Source organism: Ammospiza caudacuta, chromosome Z (assembly GCF_027887145.1).
Source record: "Ammospiza caudacuta isolate bAmmCau1 chromosome Z, bAmmCau1.pri, whole genome shotgun sequence".
In the NCBI taxonomy this organism is placed as follows: Eukaryota; Metazoa; Chordata; class Aves; order Passeriformes; family Passerellidae; genus Ammospiza; species Ammospiza caudacuta.
In genome coordinates, this window is record NC_080632.1 from 41767762 (window position 1) to 41790733 (window position 22972).

Sequence of the window (22972 nt, forward strand, 5' to 3'; positions counted from 1 at the left end):
AATGAAATCTGACCAAAGAGGTTATTAATGTCCCATTGCTCTGGGATACCACAAAACTGCAGCAGAGGAGCTGACACTGGGATGATGACTGAGAATTCCTTCAGTGGACACCAGCACAGCCACAGGGTGCTGCTGTAGGAGTGCTCAGTATGGCCATGCCACCTTCACTAGATGCCAGAGGAGTCATAAGACAAGGAGTAAAACAGGGTCAAACACTTGGAGATGGCATGGGAAAAAAACTGTTAAAAAAGAGAGGATGGTATTTGTCAATGCAAGCTGGATCTCTTTTTACAGAAGGAATCTCTCACCACTATCCAAGCCTGCTGCGCAAGTAAACAATGATTTCATAACACAAAAATGAAGAGGGGCAGGAAAGAATAAACCTAGTGAGACTAATAACCAAACAACATTTGCAAATAACTACAAGCCGTCTTGTATAATTTCCTGCTATTGCCTTATACTCCCCACTCCTCCCTCCTGCTATATGAAGCCATATAAATTTTATCTGGTAAAGTGTTAAGTCCCCTCTAAACTATAGGAATAAATTTTGTTTCTCAAGGCACTATTCTTTGTTCAGCACATTGGAGTAAAGTCAGAAAACAAATTCCTAGAGTCCACAGTGTCTGTAAAAACTACCTCGGGTTCCCAAAATATGTTTGAGTTGCTACATCAAATAAATATTAACCTCAGGAAGAAATGTCTTTATTGGTCTTACTGGTTTCTCCTTATACTATTTGATACGATACTGGCAAGAGCAATGAACTTAATCAAAAATAGTAGAGCTGTTCTGTACAAAGACTGGGAAGGCAGAGCATTTTGCCTGTAAGTAGCTGCCATGTGAATTTATAATTAACCATCTGACTGAGAATTATGTTTTGTTTTACAACTTCAGAGTATCCAGAGTTAGGAGTTTAACTGAAAAAGCTGAATTCTACCCCATAACTAATGAACCTCACATATTACACAGCTATGAAAGGCACTTTATCCCAAAAGGTACTTGGTAAAATAGATACAGTATTGCTAGCCAGAAACTATAGAGGCCCCCTGACATTCTAATCTTTGCAAGACAATTTTGTCCACATGAGTTCCCGGTATCTTAAATGCCTGCAGTCAAGAGTTGCCAGAGATAGCTGGTTAGAAGCTTCAACTCCTCGAAGAGTTGTGAACTTGCTAGAAACAACTTATTTTAAATCTGCACAAGTTGGCAGCTGTCCTCCTCTGTTAATAAAGGAGTCCACAATACAAGAAGAACATTAAGAGAACAGACCCCAGCTGTAACTGCAATGAGAACAGGCATTAGAAGCAAGCCTAGGAACTGATCCAAGTTCTGACTCAATGATTTTTTTTGTTACTATTTTAGAGACAGGATTGATTGAGAATGATTTAATATGTCATCACAAAAGCATAACCAAGAGATTATTGCTTCTTCCAAATTATGTCTTAGCCTTGAAATTGCATCCCTCCCACCATAAACAATTTTTTTCTTACCTTGAAGGGGGAAGGATTAGCAACAGTCAAGTAGCACCTCATACTACAAAAGTTACGGGGAGTAACTGCCAATAGCCTGGCGCTGCAAGGACCTCACACTCACCTGGAGAGGTGAGCTCTGACCTGTCTCCATCTTGCACGTCTGCCAGTGCTGCCTCTCAAAATATTGTAGCAGTAGTTGCGTCATTTTCGCCTGTGTCAGTGCTAACTTACGACATCAGCTGGGCTTCTCCAACAGGAGACCCACACTGTCCATTACTCTGTGCAGACCATTACTCTCAAGAACAAACACGTTACCTGACACTTGTGCCTAGAATGCTGCTGAAATAATTGACGAAATACTTCATGATCTGGCTGGCAGTGATAGTGCAGCCTACTAAAGCTTTCAACCTAGGAGATACATCATTTTACTTCAGTGCTAACATAATAATCAAGAACAATACTTTAACTGCTTGACTCATTTTATTTTTATCCCCTTGGCTGCATTTGAGTTTTACAGTGGTTTCTTAAAGATCATTCATTCTTGTAGACCTCTAGGAGGTAACAGACAAGACTGAAGCAATTGTACATATAAAATTACTTATGTTTACAAATTTTTGGCAATCATAATAACCCGTTTTATCCTATTGCCATTGCCCCAATCATTGAAAAAGAGTGTACAATAATTTACATCTGAAGTATTTCAAAGTGCTTGATAGTGATTTTCCAATAGTTATTTACAAGTGGCCTATAGACATATGTACAGATGTTACAAGTTGTGGCTGGAATATGGCTTTCTATGGAAAGTGCTTTATATTTGGTCAGTGATGTTACTGACTAACCAACCCATGGGTTACTGATAAAACTGTAACCACTAACAGTTGAATTGTTGTGGACAGCTATTTACAGAGTTGTTAAGCTGTAGAAAATAACTATTTACACAAGTGTTCCATAAATACAGAAAGTATCTTCTTTCTTCCAAGAATGGAGGAAGTCCTTCAGCCACAAACCTGGTTACTATCCCCAAAGAGTGTAAGACACAAGTAAACCGAAAGTGATTGCTGATCCAGTGCTCACGCCATATCATCATCTGTGCTGACAACAGATATCTGTAAAAAAAGTAAGTACAAGTTAGCTACAGTTGCACTAATAAAAGACAAAGCAACACACATCATTGCTAATTCTGCAGGCCAGTGACCACATTCAGCACAGATTACTCCATCCTAGGTACAGACACTAGTTACCTACCAGAACTTTAACCTTAATTATAGGGTAAAGTTGTCAGTTGGTTCAACCCAGTAGTGCCTGCAGCCAGCAGCTTTCAAAAGCAGAGACCTCTCCTAAATTCAATTCAGGTATCATTTGGCAGTCTTTCTACTCCAATTATTAACCTGGAGTCTCAGACATAATAGGTTTACTTACTGCAGGGTAGGTGTGTCCTACTGAACCACTGTGTCTTCCAATATCAATTGTGAGGTCCTCTTCTGTAGTTTTCAGGTAAACTGGATTATCAAAATTCATGCTTTTCATGTTCTTGTGCTGCCAGTTACGCCACATGAAGTAACCAGCTGCTGCAGCCATCATCAGCAATACTGCAAGGATATAGAGAGATTGCAAACATGGAATAGAGTCAGGTCAAGCTCCTAAGAGTGGCTTGTCCCACAATATGGGGCCCAAAAAGCTAGTAAATGCTCTACTCACCAGCAGGAAGAATGATCCAAGCTGCTGATGTTCTTCCAGCTGCCGTTACTTCAGAGGTTGTACCACTAGTGTTGAACGCTGCATGAGAATTTAACGCAGTGAGCTTGCGTACTGACAGGCTGGCAGATTGTCATATGCAAGCATTTCCCAAACCCAGAAGCTCCTATTTGATTAGCTTCTCTGCTAGAACAGCCTAACATGCTTCATTCTGTATTAGTTGGAAGCTTTCTTTATTGTTTGCCTTTACTGAGCACTCCTGGGATTTCATGGAACCTACAGATTCCACACTGTCCTATGTGAACTAAATCTGTTTAACACATGCTCCAGATGCTACACTACACAAGTGATCTGGCCTGTGTTCTCTACTTGCATGCAAAGGAAAAAGCTTCCATGTGGGCTAGTTGGTCAGTTTGCATTTAATTTCTCTAATGTTTAGCAGTGTGAGTTATTGGGACCAGTACCTCCAGGAACTAGTCCAACAGTTGGAGATTTTTCTGTTGTGCTGGTATCTTTAGCCTCAGTGTAAGCCACAGTTGTTCCAGTACCTGAAACTAATTATAGATCAAGAACTAATTATAGATCAGTTAATCCTGAAGTTCTGCAATGGCTTTGCTATGAGTGCCATGGTAGTGAAGGTTCAGCAGATGGCAAAAATGATCATGCAGGTTGTTAGCTTCACTGGGAACACTGACTTTAACTATTTCACTAGCACATCCTCAGCAGAGAGTTCTTGATGAAAAGTAGTTCCAAGAACAAGGCCAGGCAGTTAATCAGGAATGAATTACAGGCATTTAAAGTCACAACAGTCACAAGCCATCCCACCCCTCACATTCAGGTTTTCTGAATAAGATTTTAGTTTTACAAGTTTACTGATTAGGTACAGCCTTTGATACCCATAGCAACCTTGTAGAGCAGCCAAGGGAGGCCAGCATCCTTGCATTTAGCAGTCTGTAGCAGTCAGAATCAATATGCAATACAGTCAGTGGCGCCTTGGAGTTTCTAGTTCCACTCCACAGGACAAAGCAAGCCTGCTGCATAGTCAGTAGTGACAACTCTAGTACAGCAGCATACTCAAAGGGAGGTACAAGCTTCCTCGGGCAGCAGCATTAGCCAATCACCTTTTGATCTGTGTATTTATAGGTACAGCCATGTTAGTTTATACCCCTGTTTTGTAAGAGGCTGAGTATGCTTTGTCCTTGTGCTTGCTGTCTGCACAAAGCCATGGAGGTACAAGATCCTGTTGCAAATGATGATGATGATGCAGAAGCAAAGCATGGACTTTGAACAGCACCTACAGACTCTAAGGGCCACATTAAAGCATAAGGACCTCCCCTCCAGGATTAATTACATCAGATTAATTTTAGCAAAGCTGTAGCCTATAGTGGTGTATTTCCTTCCCCCTAATGGTTCAATACTCCTTCACCATTCATCCTGGGAATGATCTCAGTTGTGTTACAGTACCTGTACATCTCAGACCATCCTCCTGTAAGAAGTACCCAGCTGGACATGCACAGGTGTACTTTGGAGAATGTTCATTTATCTGAGGAGCAGGCAGGCACAGGTAGCTACAACCTCCATTTGCCATGTGCTCTTCACACCAGTTCCTACCTGTTGGTACAGCAATTCAGGAGTGAACAAGAGTGAGCCTTCATGCTCCAGGTGTTCTGCTGAAGTATTTGCTCAGTAATTGTTTTTGTAAAATTACATGTCTCAGCTGGTTATAGATTTATATCTGCTCTGCCCAAGAAAGAGCAATTGCAACTAGTCCTCTCAACCCCCATGGGGCTACCTATATTAGAAGCTCCAAGAGCAGGAGTAGGAATGGACAGCTGTACAGTGAAGGGATAACATTTGCCACCATCCAGGCAGGGCAGGCTTCTTACAAGAATGCACTCACTTAACTATAAACTGTATTGAAATTACCTGAAGGCTGAACAAGTTCATGATACACAATGATGTCCTGTGCATCATTGAGGTTGTTCACAAGAGTAACCAAATCAGTTCCAGTAAATTTGTTGGCACCATAGACTGCCTCATTCTCTCCATCAATCCAGTACACACGGTCCTAGAAGACAATGCCATTGCATCCCATTACCTCCATGGTGCTATCAGCCCCATACCAGCAAGAAGAGGATCTTTGACAATGACCACAGGAAGTCATTCTTACCTCAAAAATGGTTAGAGCAAGAGGATGAGGAAGGAACATATGTGACTTCAGCACAATTCTACGATCCTGGCCATTCAAGTCCACACTTGACACCATGTGTAGTTTGGAATCAAGCCAGTATAGGCGGCTTTTTACAAGATCTAGGAGGGGGGAAACACCAATACATTTAGTGTCCACATGGAGGAAACCTCCAAAGCTCGCTGCAAGAATTGAAACACGCACAGGTTTGAGAATGGTGGCAGTGTTGCCCTAGTTTCTTACCATTCCAGCATACAGAGGGCTGCTGCAGTGATGCCTATGTGGCCTGTGCCTCAACTATAATATACAGCAGTTCAGGAAAAGTTACTATTTCAGTATTTGAGAAGTGTTGATGCCTGTTGCAGTGTCTTCAGGCATACAGAAGCTTCCCTTTCTCAGAAGCTGAAAATACTTCTCTGAAGAATGACCTTGGCTTTTGTAGCAAAAAAATTGCTTAAGCTCCAGAATACTTCTGGCAGAGACAAGTTCAACATACCTAGAGCAATTCCATTAGGCCATTGGATTTCTGTTGTCACAAGCTGCTGTCTGTCAAATCCATTCATTCCTGCTTTTTCAATTTTTGCTGGCTCACCCCAGTCTGACCAGTACATAAAGCTGTGAAGCAGAATTTATGTTGTATGATGCACTATAGTACTGTGTAGTATCACTCTTTATTATGACCAATAACTAACAAAGGCTACCTAAGTCAGTTATCAGAACACGTAGCTGGTAGGTGTACTCTTTTAAAAGAGCCTGGACAAATACTCACCCAGAAATAGGATCTACAGCAATAGAAGCTGGCTCTCTCAGCTCAGAGAGAAACAAAACCTTTCTTTTTGTGCCATCTAGGCTAGCCACTGAAATGGTCTTTGCAGCTGAGTCCGACCAGTAGATGTTCTTATAAACCCAGTCAACAGCAATTCCTGCAGGGCTGTGTATGTTGTCCAGGATTCTGATGTGTGTTCCAACTTTATCACGGGTATCAATAGAGGCACTGGAAGACAAGAATTACTTGCTTTCAACCACTTCCACTGCAGATACTATCCCTTGGCACACCTCAGCAAATACTGCACAAGATTTCAGGCAGAAGATGCATGTGGGACTTTCCACAGAGTGCCTTTTGTACAAATGTAGCAGCAGTTACTAGGAAGTGCAACAGGCATACACATTGGTAGCTGTGGGAGCTTGCATCAACGGTACTTTGTCTTTAAAACACCAGGAATCTAGTTTTCATTACCAGAGACTAGAGAAATAGGTCTTACTTGGGTAAAACCATGGGATGGTTTAGGTACACTAGGTTCAGAAGCTAAGCCCATTTACCTGAAGATTGCTTTCTGGCTGAAGTCTGCCCAGTAAAGCTTTTGCTCAGCAATATCAGCATCTAGAGCTATAGAGTTTCTTAGCTGCTCTACAAGCTGAATATATTCTTTTCTCTCAAGGCCAATCTTCCTTATGTCCCGGCGGTTGGTGAAAATTAGACTTGGTTCCTTCCCTGTAAAAAGAGTTTGTTATCTATACTTCTGGATATTCAGTCACATGCTTTTCTTTTACAGAAAGTTTTAAGAGTCATCATATTTAGTATTTGCCATTCCACACTTGCTAGCAGATGCTGACAGAGGTCTTGGCTGTACCATACCTCATCCTTTTCTCCCTCCACAACTTGATGGGGAGGATCCTCTTGCCCAGGGAGCAGACACAAGCAGTTTATGTCAGGCAGCTTTAAGTACTGTATCATGGCATCATTTGAAGTGTTAGTAGTGGTCAGTAACACCATAATAGCTAGTGTAAAAACCACAGTAGTATAAACAGTGCATCATTTGCTGACTCATTTTAAAGTGGACATATGAAAGTCATGTCAACACTCACCAACTGCCTTGCACACCCCAGTAGCAAGATCCATCTGATAGCCACGGCTGCATTCACATTTGTAGCCCCCTTTCAGGTTGATACAGATCTGACTACATATACCAGGGTTCTGACATTCATCAATATCTGTAAAAACAAAAATTTAATTTATGGTCACTTCCAATATCACCAGTAGAGGCCATGTCAAACTACTAGATACATACCTCCACAGGTTCTCTTGTCCAGAAGCTCAAACCCAGCTGGACAGTCACATTCATAGCCAATAATGAGATCTCTGCAGATATGAGAGCATCCACCATTGTTCACCAGACATTCATTGATGTCTAGAAGAGAGAATTGGCCACTTCTGAGAAGGCATTCTTGTTTAGTTTTATAGTCTTAGCCACGGAGCACTTTTCCAGGTACACATCCACTTCCTAACAATGCCTGTCACATCTGATAAACTCTTCTGGCACTCAAAGTCACATACAAGAGAACCCCCCCAAATTCACGTTCACTCAGCTACCAGCACTTTCTCTGTGTTACAAGCAGGCAGCAATAAAGATTGAGGTTCCTGAAGTTTTATGTTTCTAATGCATTCAAGTGCTTTCCTGACTACAAAGAAATCATCCTATCAGCCAGTTTGGCTATGATAAAACTAGCTTATTATCTAGGTTGGTCTCAGTTGTAAATTTGCCACCAAGAAGTGCCAATGGGCATTCCAGCTGACATCTGAAAACTCAGAGGCTATATCTAAGCATATCTAGTAATCAGCATTGTGCAAAGAGTTTATTCACTTACTACACTCCTTGAGGGGCTCATCACTCCAGTCCTTGCAGTCTCTCTGCTGGTTACACACTTTATTGATATCTATGCATTCTCCACTCCTGCACTTGAATTTGCCAGGTCCAGAGCACTGAATAACTGACATAAGGAAGATTGTGAGGGTGACTCCCAACTTCAACAGATATTCTGCAAAGACTTTATTCTTGCTCAGTTCCACACTTACCATTGTTACAATTTGCTTCATCTGTGCCATCCAGACAATCTCTCACACCATTGCACTGCCTAGTCCCATGGATGCAGTTCCCATCTTCACATCTGAATTGGTCTGGTCTGCAGGTCCGAGAAGCTGAGGACACAGTCATTACAGACTTTTACTCCTGAGGTTTACTGAAGCAAAGGAAATAAAAGAGGAGTCAAGCAGTACCTCCTAGAGAAGGACCAAGTGAACTTACGGCAGTTGATTTCATCACTTCCATCCTTGCAGTCAGGATCTCCATCACAGCGCCACTTTTTGTGGATACATTCACCTGAGCCACACTGCACCTCACTGGCAGAGCACTTCACAGAAGGTGCAGGCTGGCGGCCACATTGCTCTAGAGACTCATCTGAGTGGTCAGAGCAGTCAGCATCATCATCACACACCCAGCTGAGGGGAATGCAAGTCGAGCTCTTGCACTGGAACTCATGAACTCCACAGGTAGGAGGTGCACACTCCAGCTCATCACTACCATCACTGCAGTCATCTTGACCATTGCAGACAAAGCTCTTGGAAATACATTGCCCACTGCTGCATGTGAAGTCTGCTGGACTACAAGTCACATTGCCTGGGGTAATGGGAGTAAGAGAGATTAATACATTGTCACAAGAAGGCTGACTTTTGTGTGAAGATATTTTGTTTTTCAGCTGCTAGCTGACACAATATCAGCATCCTGTACAAGGGAAGCCCAAATGACCACCTACAGGACACTTGAGTTCCACAGACCATCCTCATTGCCTTTGGACATTGTAAGTGATTGGCATCAGATTTGAACTACTGAGTGAAAATAACCTTTTGAAGTAGCTAGGCTGTCCTGCACTTCAGATTGCAAGTCTTTCAGAAAACAGGGTCTAACACTGTGAACCAAAGACAGAAGGTAAAAGAAATGCTAACTCAAGAGTACAGACTAAGATTAAGGTAGTCTGATGGTCAGCATGTACTGTAATTTGAAATTAAAGTGTTTTGTGCTGGTCCCCAGGACAGCAGTGCCCCATTTGCTTGGACCAGTAGGGATAACAGACCAAGGTCTTGCCTGAGTTGATCCTAAGGTTAAGCACACCCATGCAATTTATGTCAGTACAAATTATGCTGGTTTAATAGCAATGTAGCTAATAGCTCAGTGTGCCTAGGCTCATAGTTTTATCAGCTTCTTTAGAAACACTGCCTGTAGATTTACTTGTAGATTAGGGCATTAGTTTGTTGAGTAAGATGGCAACTCCACAGACACACAGCAAAATTCTGGAGACCTGTGTCTCATTAGGCCATCCATGTAAGGTGGTTCTGATGGAAGCCAGCCCTGTGCCTTTGGTTACAGCAAGTATGTCTCAGGACACCTCAGAAAACTCAAATGTATGCAAATTCTTTTGAATAAGCCAGGAATGCTGACTTTAATGCTGCAATGGCAGCTTTACTTGCATACCAGCCTGAAGTTCCCTCCCCGCTGCCCCAGCCACCCAAACATCAGAAATCCAGCTCCACAGATATTTCAGGATAGGACTATAAGGTAGATTAGCTATGCTCTTTGCTAAAAGTTGCTGCTACACTTTTAGGAGACAATTTGTTAATGTAAGCAGCAATTTCAGGAACTCTCCAGAAAACAAGTTCTGACAGTTGGCTTGCCAAGTGACTAAACATACCTATGGCTACTGCCAAAATTAGCAGAGAAAAAAAGACACGCATTAAAAAGCTTACGTTATTGTAGCTCTTAATTTAGCAGGAGAGAGGATTGTTACAAAAAAGTTTGCTTTAAGTAGCTGCAAAACAAGATTAATGTAGGAGAGGTATCGACACTATCAAAAATTTATCTTCCCAGATGTACTGCCCAGGTAGCTCCTTTCCAGACAAGTCAATTTCAAATAGAGTTATGCAATCGCCATTTCTCTCCTTACCACAATTCTGTTCATCTTCTTCACTGTCACAGTCTTTTTCACCATCACACTTCCAGGACACTGGGATACACTGAGTTGACTGAGGACCACAGCTGATTTCATTTACCCGGCATGTTCTTGTGTCTATTGAAAAAAAGTTTTAGTTCAATCTAGGAGCCACTTGGGTATCAGCATTTGTGCTGAAAATTGAGACTAAAAGGCTTCAGGTCTGGACAAAGTTGCAATTATTTAGATGCCAACATCTGTATAAATTGATGGAAAAGGCTATACTATTCTGTAATGTTCAGTTTAAAAAAGATGTTTCTAATTCCTAAGAGATTAATATTTTAAGGGTACCTTTGTAGCGGTAGCTTTGTGACTGCATGCTGATTACACTGTAGCAGCTTGAGCTACAACAAGTAGTAGTGGGGAGGAGTAATGCCAAAGTGCACTAGGACTTGGGCTGAAATCTTCCACACTGTGGATCCTACTGATACAGGAAAATGACACTTTCTATACTATAGATCTATACTGCAGTGAAAAGTCTCCTCAAGACCCTGACAAGGCCAAGCACTTAGGAAGGTGCTCCCCAAGACAAGTTCATCCCTGCTTCAGGAGGAGAGCCAGACTGCAAGCAGGCAGGAAGTCAAAATGCTCCTCCCCAGAGGCCTGGCTACACCGCCACACCAGGTTCACTTACGGCACAGCTCGGAACTCTCATCAGACCCATCCTCACAGTCGGGATCCCCGTCACACTGCCATCTGTTAGGCACACATTGACCACTGAGGCACACAAAGTCAGATTCGGCACACGTCTTCTTCACTGCAAGGGAGAAAAAGACACTTGTTTAGGTACCAGAGCTTAGCTTATTTATTGCTAACAGCGATCAGCTTTGCTGCCCTAGAAAGTTATTCAATGTCCTTGGTTTGTGGATGCCTGGTGTTGCCCCCCACCAACCTAGTAAACAGTGCTGTTGACCACTTCCTACAGAGTAGGAAGGGGTCAAATATTTCTCTGTGTACAGAGAAGCATTTATATTCATCTAATCAGGCACTGAAGGACCACTATTGCTAAGGCGACTAAGCCGGTTAGTTTATATTAGCTGCTGCTTTGAACAGACCTAAGTTAAAATAAGGTCTGCTGATATTAATATTTAGGTTTTGAACTCTGAGTTTATAGTCAAGGCATTTGATTTGTCATTACAGAAGCATGGTACTATGTAACTCTAGGGTAATAGTTTAGGTCTGCCTGAGGAGACTGGCAGTTCAACCACACTAGTGGTGGATATAGAGTATGCTTTGCCTGGTCTCCAAGTAAATCTAGTCATCTGTCTTGGCTTCTATGCCTGCTTAAAGCAAAGGTTGGCAGCCAAAGCTAGACTTAATGTTTATAGGAGACACAGCAGAATTACTTCCACATATAAAACAGGGCTTTTAGCCATGGAATAGCCAACAGCAGAGTGCTAATAGCAAACATTTTCTATTATGTATTCAAGAAACAACTGAGAACAGGCTTATATTCTGTTCCTGTCAGTCATCACTCTCACAAGTGAGGAATTTTGGTCACAAGCTTTGTCTCAGTTGCCAATTTCAGGAGAGTTAGATAACACTCAGGAAAATTCAATTGCCTCAGATGGGTACAAGGAATCAATAGTGGTTATTCTAAGAAATTTGTCCTTTTGTTCTGACTGCCCAAAGTGCTGGGCAGGAAAGTATCTCTCCAGCTATCTACTGTTAAGTCCCCACTTCCAGCTAGCAAGTACTACTACAGAGGTATTATTTTGATTACTTACCACAAGCACTCTCATCACTGCCATCTGAACAGTCTTCATCACCATCACATTTCCAGATTTGAGGAATACAGCGTCCATTACCACATGCAAACTGGGATTCTTCACATTTTGCTCTTGCACCTTCAATGAAAAAAAAAAAAAATACACCTCAATACTGTTAAGCAATGCTATGATGTCTTTTTTACCACCTCCCTAAAACCTTCTGATTTTTATAGATTCCCACAAAGCAATACCTTCTTGCTTTCCCCACTGATCAAGAAGCTACCCAGCCTAATCAAGAGCATAACATCAACACAAAACCAGATATGAGCTCCAAATTTCTGCAATCACCTTATTAGATTATGAAAGTAAAGCCAAAAGCTTTTTCACAGTACAAGAAAGTTTAAGCACCATAGCCATTCACCTGCCAAACAGCAGCAAACAGTCTCAGTGTTATTCTCACTCAGTTTTCCTCTTCAAGGCAAGGTCAAGCTTACAAAAATTCATGCCCAAAATTACTTTTGCTGCCTTGCACCTAGCATCACATTCTCAAAACTCTTCAAACTTTAAGTAAATTGGGTTTAAATTTGATTAATGTCAAGCCAGATTAGCATTTCAATGCTCTGCTGCTAACACATTACAGCAGAATCCCCAAGACATCTGTAAAGGTAGCTTAGATAACTGCTTTGTAGCTGAGCAAGTTTTCATGCTTTATGTTACCCCTCAAAAAGCGGCATCCAGAGACATTCCTTGGTATACATTAAAAGAAGTGTGATGCTGAAAGAGCAAGGTAATTAATCACTTCCTTCTGGAATGAAGTCCATTGTCTCACAACTGGTAAATCTTGGTTTGGTAGTATGTTTGAGTAAGGTACTGCTTTCTGCAAGATCCTTGGAGTGCCTTTTTCAGTGTATCTTCAGCTCTACAACTGTATGACCCCATCCCTCAAGGGAATGCGCTTTGTCTTGGAAGCCCTGCTTAACTGTCACTAAAAGCAGCAGCCTGCATCTTCAGCAGCTAAGCCAGAGCTGTTCCACTTAATGCAAGCAGGCAAGTGTGTAAGATTGTATTGGCTGCACATGCCCAGAGCATGATGCAAGACTCCTGATCCTTCTTGGTTTATTGCATCATTTAGTGAGAGTGCTTTGTCCTGGCATTCAAAGGGCATCAAATTTTAGTAGAGTATTATTTGCTATTTTTATGTCCTCTCAGTATGACATGCAAAATGCAGGACAGTTTCCAAGCAGAAGGAAGATACTCAGCCATTTTACATTATACTGGCTAGCCATCAGGCATGAGGTATTCAAATGCTGGACAGTACAAGCAAGAACATGAGCAATTCTATCTGCTGAATGTCTCATGTAAATCCATGAGCAAGGATGTAAGAAAGCACCTTACTGAGTTCTGCTAATGTTTTAGTAGCCTTGCGGGGGGAGTAGAGCAGTAACCCAGTCGTAAGAACAAAGTTAACAACTTTTTTAATGGGAACTATGTTTAAAAAGTACCAAAAATAAGAACATCAGTTATTGTGTATACTATTTCCATTCCCTTGTTTCCTTTTCTGGTTGGGAATTACAGCAGCATGTGCTTTCTAATAGCGTGGCTTTGTAAAGCTGCTACTACTACTTGGTCATGAGCTGCCAGTCAATTAGCTTGCCTTGTGCTAGACAGCACACCCAGCCACCTAAGAGTGGGAGTAGGTGCCACAATTAGAAGCTTGTTGTAAGCCTGGTATCTTGTTGTCCAGCAACCTCTAAAAGAAGGTTAGAGCTGTGGGCCCTGGTGACATATTTCAGGTTTTACTGTACTACTGCATGAAATAAAAGAAACAACAACCAACTCCTGCTAGTTTCAGGACTTCCTCATCCAGGCGTTCAGAGTGAGAACAGTCAACCTTTCCCAAAATAGCATACAGAGATATTAGACTAAGCCTGCCACTAAGGAGATCCCAAAATAACACCATGGCCCTTAGTTACTCTGTTTCAAGCTAGAATAACCAGAAAAGGATCGCTAAGGCTGCCTAGTACATTGTGACTTACAAATGTAACACCATTTTGATCAAATGCTACAGGGAAGCTACACTCAAAACTAACAGAAACCAGAGCTGAGCTTGGAGCAACAGCTGTAACTTTACAATTACAATCCTAACAACAAACCGTTCCAAGAATATAACATTGCTTCTGCAGCTGATACCAAGTGAAATGTCAGAGGTACTACTTTTAGCCCACCAACAAGTAAAAAAAATCGACAAGACCTAACACCTACACAGGTGCACAAAGGTAGAGGTCAGCATCTGCTACTGCTCCTGAAGATGTGTAAATGTAAAGCTTCTCTTTATGTGCTCTTCTTACAGTAGAAGCACCTTCACACATTTTCTCTTCATTGGAATATATCTTAGGCTGAAAAATGTTGATAACAGTAACATCAGAGCCTGTGACTGCTAACACATATTGTTTTACTGTTCCCCAGATAACTCCTTACTAGAAGCAGCAATGGGTGTAGGGTGAAGGAGCACAGTTACACTGGCTACCCCAGTTAAACTACCTTTCTCCATATCTCTGCTATCACTGTTAGTCTCAGCCCCTTAAGCAAGTTGCCAGATTACTTGTCTGGGCAGCTTCAAACATGTGACACTTGTGTACTGTCATCTGACACCAAGTGCCAGAAAAGCTTCGACTGTGATTGGGAAACCTTGTGAGAGCTCATATAGGAACTAGCTTAGACTTCTCCCAGACCCTGGCAATTACAACTAGTAGCAGAAGAGAGCTGATGGGGCCACTAACTCAAACTGAAAGAACAATCAGAATAACTTGGTTAGCTAGCCTACTAACTCCCATCACTGTGTATCTCTTGAGATGACTTCTGAGCACAGTGAAGTAGCATTTTCAGTGCCAGCCAGCTTGATCTTTCATTCTACAACTATTTAACCATGTCTGTTGTGACCAGGCACGTGAGCAACCTACAGGACTGGGAGACAAGAGGTGACTAGCAGACATTTCTCCTCCCTCTCTTTGTATGAATTCTGGATACAACAACATGCTGACAGGGCTCTACCCAACATACCTGGTGTCTAAACAACCGCATGCCGTTATAGGAAACACTACCAAGATCAGACACTTAGGCCTACTTTAGGACAATAGTCAGGAAATTTAAGAGCAATACGACAATGCAGACTTCCAACTGCCCTCCTCCTACCTAGGAGAGCAGGCTGAAGCTCAGCTCCTCAGGGAAGAAAGGAGTCAGCCAATGATTATTTCCTCCACTAAAGAGTAAAATAAGCCAGTTGGATGGTCGTTTTTAAACCTCTGCCAATACGGGCAACAGCTTCTACGCCGCGAGGCAGCCCGGGAGCCGGCCACGAGCAGCGCCACTGGCGAACGCCCAGCCCCGGGAGCAGGGACCCGGCGCCGGCAGGACCCAGCCTTGCCACCAGGTGGAGACCCCTCACGGTGGTTGCTCCGGACCCTGAACTAGAGCCATGCCAACACCGCTGGATAACACAAAGCCTAAGTTGCACCGCAGTTTGACAGCACCTTTAACGCCGCGAGCTTCCCAAGCGCTTCTCTTTCGCCCTCCACAACAGAGCCCGAATCCTCCCCGACCCTCTCGCGTTAGCCTCAGCCCCTCAGACCCTCCTCCTTAGTATCGATCAGGAAGGCGGGCCCCTCCCGCAGCGGGCGGGGGGCTCCCGGGGCTCGGCCCCCCCTCGCCGCTCCCGCCGCCCGGGGCCCCGGGGAAAAGGCGGCGCCTCGCCCGGCACGGGGGGCGGCGGGGCCGACGCGGCGGCAGCGCCCCCCTGTTCACCCGGGCCCGCCCCGCTTCCCCCGGGGCAGCGGGCAGGCAGTCCGAAAGAGCGGGAGAAAATAACGAGAGCGAGGCAAAAGTAAAAGGCGGCGGGAGACGGCGTCGCCGCGGGGGCAGCGGCGGGAGCCGCCCCGGCGGTGCGGGCCCCAGCCCACTCCCCCGGCCCCGCACTCACCGTCGGCGGCGGCGCGCAGGCAGCCAAGGGCGAGCAGCAGCAGCAGCGCCCAGCAGCGCGGGACCCCGCTCCGCTCCGCGCCGCGCCTGCCGGCTGAGGGGTTCGGCTCTCCGCGCTGCCGGTCCAGCCGCATCGCCACGCCGGGGACGGGGTGCGCGGGCAGGCAGGCGCTGCGGGCGGGGAGCCGAGGAGCAGAGGCAGCAGCCGGAGACATACACGGGGGGAGGCCGTCCCCGCGGCGCTCTTATAGCAGCCGCCCGGCCGCCCTGAGCGCTCGCTAGTGACTCACGGCGCCGCGCCGGGCCCCGGTTGGCTCGCCAGCACCGCCCGCCCCCGCTGCCTCCTCCGCGGCACCTGCTGCCGCCGCGGCGCGCCCGCACACCGCTCGGCGCGGCTCGGCGGGGCACGGGCGGCGCGGTGAGTGGCGCTGCGGCGGCGCGGAGCGGCGAGGTGCTGCGGGCTGAGCCCCCGCGCCCCCCCGCCCGGCCCTTCTTCCGCAGGGCGGGGACGGGCGCGGTGCGACCCTGCCGCCAGAGCCTGCGCCGGGGCGGCGGAGCGCGGCACTCCCGGCGGGAGCGGGCCGGGAGGCGCGGCGGCAGCGGCGGCTTTGTTTCCCCGGCGTGTCCCCAGCGCCGCTGCCGCGGGGAGGGGGGATGCGGCTCCCCCGGTCCGGGCGTGCCGAAACCCGCGCTGCGCCCGGGCTGCCTCCGAAGAAGCTTTTCTTCCACGCGGCGCTCACCGCCCCATGCGCACATGCTCGCGTGTTTGTGCGGTTTTCCCCTCCCTCCGTAGCGGAACTTGATTTACAAAGAAGCTGGCGCGGCTGTAGAGGAAGACAAGCGCTACTTCTGCTTAATCCGATCGAAGGATCGTAGTTAATCAGTAATTTTACAAAACGATATGTCAAAATCGTGTAATTACAAGCTTAACCTTTTATGTAAGGAGGAGAATTGGTCGTTTTATGCCACGTTTGTAGCGTTTTATACATCCAATTACTTCTCGGTGAAATATACATAGAAAAGGACTGATAAAATGCAAAGTTGCGTTTGTACGCGGCACCCTTCGAATTTGAAATTGTGCTTTCTAAAATACTCTGATTTTTTTTTTGAAAAAGTATGTTTATAGACCTGCTAGTTCATGGTGGTACTGTGTGCTGTGCTTTTAATACTGTTGTGCAGATACAAACCTCAGCAAGCAGCTCCATCCAAAAATGATGAAAAAGCTGATTGCTGTTTCTTCCCTTGGAAATGAAGTTTTGATTTATTAGCCTAATACTTTAAGTTTTCTCCAGTAACATGAATGATTCCTCCAGTGAAGCGAGCATCTTTGATTTCCCATGTTTCCTCCATGTCATAACATATTTCTTTGTATGTTATTTGCAGAGTGAAGCTCTTTTTGATTCACATCTGGTTGTATCATGACTACACTAAAGTCAAACCATACTACTGCATAAATAACTTTGGAGTGGATTATCTCTTGCAGTTCATGTAACGAATGACTGCACACGCCATCCAAATGGGCAAATAGCTGGTGTATCAGAGACTTGAAAAGATTTTTAAAAGTCAAGATTTGTTTTAGTGTAACTGAAATACATCTGGGGATTATATTTCTCATATGTATGTGTAAATATGAAGAGAGCAGTTCCTAGTGTTTGCCTTGCTACAGCTCTTCCACTTCATGGCCTCAGGGGCAAAGACTTCTTTCCCAGCCTGCCTGCTATGTGGCATTAGATGCTACAGCCTTCTTGCAAACATATGCTGCTTCAAGCAAGAAAAATCTTTTGTGTACATGGGGGTTGACTGGGGTCCTCAAGAAGGCAGCTTAGTGTAAGTAGTGTGTTGAAAATATAATTCCCCTTGCAGATGTACAGCACAACATACCTCAGAGCCTTCAGAGCTCACTGCTGCATGGTCTGCTGTGCTTTGAGCTGAACAGTATTTTCATAAAGGTCCTGCTGTCATTACAGAAATATTTTATAAGCCATATCCTGATATGCAATGCACAAGAGGACTCTAGTCATGGAGAAATGAAAAGCTGGACAATACCTTGGTGTATCCTGGTAGCTGATGGCCTTCCTTGTTTGTCTGTAGAAGATACAGGTTTACTGGAGGGAGAAAAATCATTCATTGTGCCTGCAATAAGGCTGCTCCATAATCATCTGCACCTGGCTTTGTGATGGGGGTCCAACTTTCTGTCTGGGATTTACCTAGCTCTTCGCACACCTCAGGGTTTGGACTCTAAACCAGAACTTGGTATAAAGTAATGTTTGTGATTTCAGCTATATTAAAGTCCTTGAGTAAGTTAGTGTATGAATCTTACAATCCACAGGTTTTGGTGGCATCTCCATAAACAGTTTCCAGACAGAAAAGTTTTCTCCATCCTTAACACCATCCTTACAGGAACTCTGTTCAGGAAAGGGGCAGGAATCAGGATGCTATGAGATGGTCTGCAAGATGGGTGCCATCTGCACTGAGGTTTCATGCTTTTGCAGCAGCTATATTCTTTCAAAATCTTGCTTCATGTGGGAATGAATGGTATATTGGGGAGTGTGTATTGCAGTGTGTATAATGAATACAGAGTCATTTGTTCATACAAGGATACAAGCCAGAATATATCTCTACAGGAGAATAGAATAAAATTGTGGGTTTCTGTCTGTTAAAAATACATGGAAGAATATCAGTCCTACTGTGCTAGTGATAATGTAGGAGCAAAGCACCCAGGATGGTCTAAGGTTTAGGAGGCGTGCTGAACTTTGTAAGGAATGTGAGCTGGCTCTTGTAATTGTAACTCCTTTATTCATTTTGTTGGGGAAAATGCATTAACATTTGTTTGTTTCCATTAGTGACCTGCAGCCTTTGTTTTTTGCAATAAGTGTTTGAGTTAAACTTCTTCAGCTCTGAGGAAGTCAGGAAGCTGCAGACAGCACGTGAATAAGAAAGTGCACAACCTCAGTACAGAGAGGGAGTGTGTAGAGAAGCCTGGCATTGCCACCTCAGTTAAGCAAGTTCCCATAGTCAAGTGGTATATGGTATTGAATATTATGCATAATTGTTTTATTACTGCTAATTGTTTTTTAGCAAACTCTCCAAGTCTCCACCCTCTTTTCTGGCTGTAAGTGGTGAATATTCTTGAGTATGAGATGTTCCCTTGAAAAAGCTGTAAAGTACTGCCAAGAAGCCAAGCAAACCACTTAGGCATTTCCTTCACCTTAAAATATGATGCAACAAGAAAAGGCATCATATTACCTGTCCTTTGGGGAATTGTGGCAGATATGGGCTTCCTGAGACTTTACAACATCAATTCACTGGTTAATGCATTTGGACTTACAAAAAAATGGATAAGTGGTGCCATCCTTTGGTTTGGATCCTTTGGAATAATTAATTTACTCGTTGGTTATAGAGTGTAAAGTCAGCTTACAAGAAAAAATAAAGAACAAAAAGGACCTTCTGGAGTACATGTAACATGAACTCGGTGTGTTTTGCTCCTTTCTCTTATTGCCTTAAACACCATATAGCCTCCATTTCTAAATGAATTCCTGAAGCACTGGGATTATTAATTCAGCCTCAGGTCTTAAATCAGTGGGACTTTTGCCTTCAGCTCCTTTGGTGAAGGACATGAAGTGAGGATGTGTCTACAATATTCAGCCTAATCTAATAAAGAAAAGGAAAGCCTTATGGGTAGAAAAAGCAGCAGCTATGTATGATGGGACAACACCCTGCCTTAGGATCAGTTGCAGAAATATTTTCATCTTTGTGTGCTGGCATTAAAGACATTAACTGCTTTTGAGATTGCATGCCTGAACTTACAGTAAATGAAGGAGGTGTGTTCATGGCTGTGTTTTGGACATGCTGAGCCAGGATCTGTATTACTGACTTCAGAGGAGTTGTACAGAGGATGAGAGAGAGAGAATGCATCCTTTGGGAATAATTTAAAATAGGTATGTGCATGAATCCTGGTTCATGTGATTGCATCTCTGTATCTGAGGGATAAATTGGCCTATTTCTTCTTTTTTAAAGGCTTCTCTACAAACTGTGTGAAGGTTTATACCCTGGTTAAAAAGTCCTGCTCATGTCCATGTTCTGTGTTCTGTCTGCAGCTTTACATTAAAAGAAGGGGAATAAAGAAACACATACACAACTTTGCAGTGAAAATGCACCATTCCTGTGTTCTTCAAGATATCTAGGAGTGAATCAGGACTCACAGAAAAGTCCTGTTTACCCACCATTATTATCTGAGCTGTAAAGAGAAAGCAGAACTTAAGTTTCACTGGTGATTTTAATCCACTTTTTTCATTATTTTTTTCCGATAATTTGTGGTACAAGAAATGTATTGTTCATCTCTGAAGGAGTCTAGAAAATAGTTACTTCCTTTGGTTGTATTCTTCACAATGGCAAAAAAAAAAAAAAAAAACCAAACCAATTCCCAATATCAACAATTGGAATTTGCTTCTGATTTCTGTGAGGACAGGATTTCCTTCTCTGTGCTACAAACTGGTCAGTTTTCTTTGTATAGTCACTTATTAATGGGGCTCCCCTATTTGTGAGCATGTCTTATGAACACAAATGCATTTTTCTTAGTGCTACAGTACTAGAAGACTTCATAATAGCTATGTCATGTTAGGAATGGAACCTTGGAAGCATTTCTTTTATTTTCAAAACACAAGTTTGCATTTCATTGGTGGTAATGTGCAGTGTGTAAGCCTGAAAATGAGAGAATTGTAAGTGATGCTTTGGAACCAAAAATTCCATTATAGTTTTTGTTTGTTTGCTTGTTTGTTTCAGTAATATGTGATAAAACTTTAGTTGTGAAAAAAGAGCTTCAGTTTCTGTCAGATGTGGCATAGGATGTGGCTTCAGAATATACCCTTACCAATTTCGCAGCTGTGTATTTATCTTTAGAAATGAGAAACTCTATAGAATATCATGCCCTGATGTGACACCAATTCTGTATGCTTAGTAAAAAACCAAATAAAACTTGATCTTTCTGATACTGCAAGATTTATTATACATAAACTGGAGTATATTCTGATCAGATTTTCCAGTGAGAAAACCTGCTAGGATGAAGACATATTAAAATTCAACTGGAAGTGCATGTTTGTAAAATTTTGCACTGGAAAATGAGGAATTTGAAGTTTGTTCTTCTTTAATGTTTTTCTTAATATGTTCACCTTTGTGGGAGTACACATGCATTCACATGGTAAATCTGATATTGGTGTTCCAAAACACTCTATAGTGGAGAAGGATATTAATACTTGTTTTCTTCTTTACTAGGGATAAAAAAATGATATGGTGTGTGTTAGAAATGAGAAATGTGATTAATTAAGTGGCTTAAAACTTCTGTTTGTGATGTTGTGCCTGTAGAGCATAGAAAATAGAAGGCAGAGCAAGGATGTTGCTGGCAAGCTTGGAGTGGGCCATGATGCTCTTGCACTATTTTGGGTGCATTTAGATTTGGAGGATAATGTGGAAACAGAATAAAGTGTATTATGCTTATAAAGTGTAATATAGGAATCCCCAAACAGGTTCTTGCTTCACACAAAAGGTAACAGGTGGTGCAGAACACCTGTGTGTACCTCTGTGTAAGAATAAGCAGCAGAGGACCATGCTCACTGGGGAAATTCTCACTCTTCTGTGCAGATAGACTTGCTGATCAAACAAAGAACAAACTAAGGACATGGTGAGAGAACTGCCCTAGGCTCATCAGTTATTTGGACTTAGCAGTGTATTGTGTTTTCCATGTCCCATAATTCTTGCAAAAAATATTTGTTGTTACACTCTGCATTGCCTACTCACATTTCAAATGCAGATATCATTTTTCATCACTAAGGGTCTTGTAAACTCTTGCCATTTTCATTCATTAGCCCTTCCTCTTCCCCATATGTTTAAATTTCAGATTTTTTTGGATACTCTCGTTAGGGAAGAGGTGTAATATTTGACAGGCAAGTGGTCAAGCTTGTCTCTGCTGCAGGTGGTGTTTGGCAAGAAGTGGTAGACAGATTTATAAACTAAAGGAAATGCAATATAACAGCACTCCCTTACATTTTAACTTACATTGTATTGATCAGTACTGATGCCTTTGCATCTATCTGCAAGATTCTATTGTTCTGCATATTGAAATATTGTTAGATTTTGCTTACAAGGAAATTGCTTCTGTGAAATTAAATGATGCCATGAAATACAGTTTCTGAATCTATTTCAGTAGCATAATGTGTATAATAAAATATGTCTGCCTATAGCAGTACATAGACTCCAATCTCAATTCTGCAGGCCCAGGCCTCTCAATTTCTTAAGCTGCAAATCAGCTTTCCTAGGACTGGGCCATCTTAGGGCATACCCAGATAGGATAGAAATATTCTATCCTTTTAAGGTCAGTTGTTTCCTTCTTATGACTGATTTCAAAAGGAGAATGAGGGTTTCTTGATTGTTTTTTGCTTACAATGAGACGTTTACTGTAAACCTTAGGAAGAGTAACCTGATGTCTTGTTTCTGTGTTACTCAGTTTCCTTTTAATTTACACACAGAGTTTCTTTATTCTGTTAGTTTTGTTCCTGTTGCTTCTGAGACTGAGATTTGTGTTCAGTGACTGTGCCTGACATTCTTCCTTGTCCCCTCTTGCTCTCTCTTTTCCAAACTCAACAAGCCAAACTCTTTTAAGCTCTTCACTGTTGAGAGACCATTCATCTAACCATTGTGATTGGGATCGTCAGGCCCTCTCTCAGCTGGAATCCACCTTTCCTGAGTTTGGCTGAACAAAAATGTAGGTGTTGCTCCAGTGCTCAGAGAGCTCCACAGGAGGACTTTTTCAAGTCTTCTATGCTGACATTAAGCTGATACTGATAATTTTCCTTGCTGGAAGTACCTTGATTGATATGCCGTGCTCTCCCTCTGGCTGCATCAGATGGTGTCATGGTCTCTGGTGTACATATCCACCAGAGATATTTATCTTGAGGAGCAAGCGAACCTTTATAATCAAAGGGGAGAAATGGACATTTCTGCATGGCCATTCAGAGACATTGATACAACTTCTGTTATTTAGTTTACCTGTTGGCTGTCTGTTAAAGTGTCCAACTTCATGTCCTTAATTTTGTTAACCTCCTTTTTAATTTCTAGATTA

General features: G+C 43.1%; 1 protein-coding gene across 2 annotated transcripts; it reads right to left on the reverse strand.

Annotated features, from left to right (window-relative positions):
• Positions 1 to 1931: 1931 nt before the first annotated feature.
• VLDLR (very low density lipoprotein receptor) lies at positions 1932 to 16073 on the reverse strand. 2 transcript variants are annotated; one of them, XM_058823240.1, is made up of 19 exons: positions 15860 to 16073; positions 11902 to 12021; positions 10809 to 10931; positions 10130 to 10252; positions 8437 to 8808; positions 8208 to 8330; positions 8000 to 8122; positions 7423 to 7542; positions 7220 to 7345; positions 6674 to 6845; positions 6123 to 6347; positions 5850 to 5968; positions 5336 to 5475; positions 5092 to 5233; positions 4630 to 4776; positions 3630 to 3719; positions 3169 to 3246; positions 2890 to 3059; positions 1932 to 2576 (listed from the first exon to the last, which is right to left on the reverse strand). In XM_058823240.1, exons 1-19 carry the CDS (start codon positions 16071 to 16073, stop codon positions 2541 to 2543), a joined length of 2763 nt encoding a protein of 920 aa, XP_058679223.1. In that variant the 3' UTR covers positions 1932 to 2540. The 2 variants fall into 2 exon arrangements, with proteins under 2 accessions (XP_058679223.1, XP_058679224.1); XM_058823241.1 differs by lacking the exon at positions 3630 to 3719 and having other exon boundaries at positions 15860 to 16046.
• Between the last annotated feature and the right edge of the window lie 6899 nt (positions 16074 to 22972).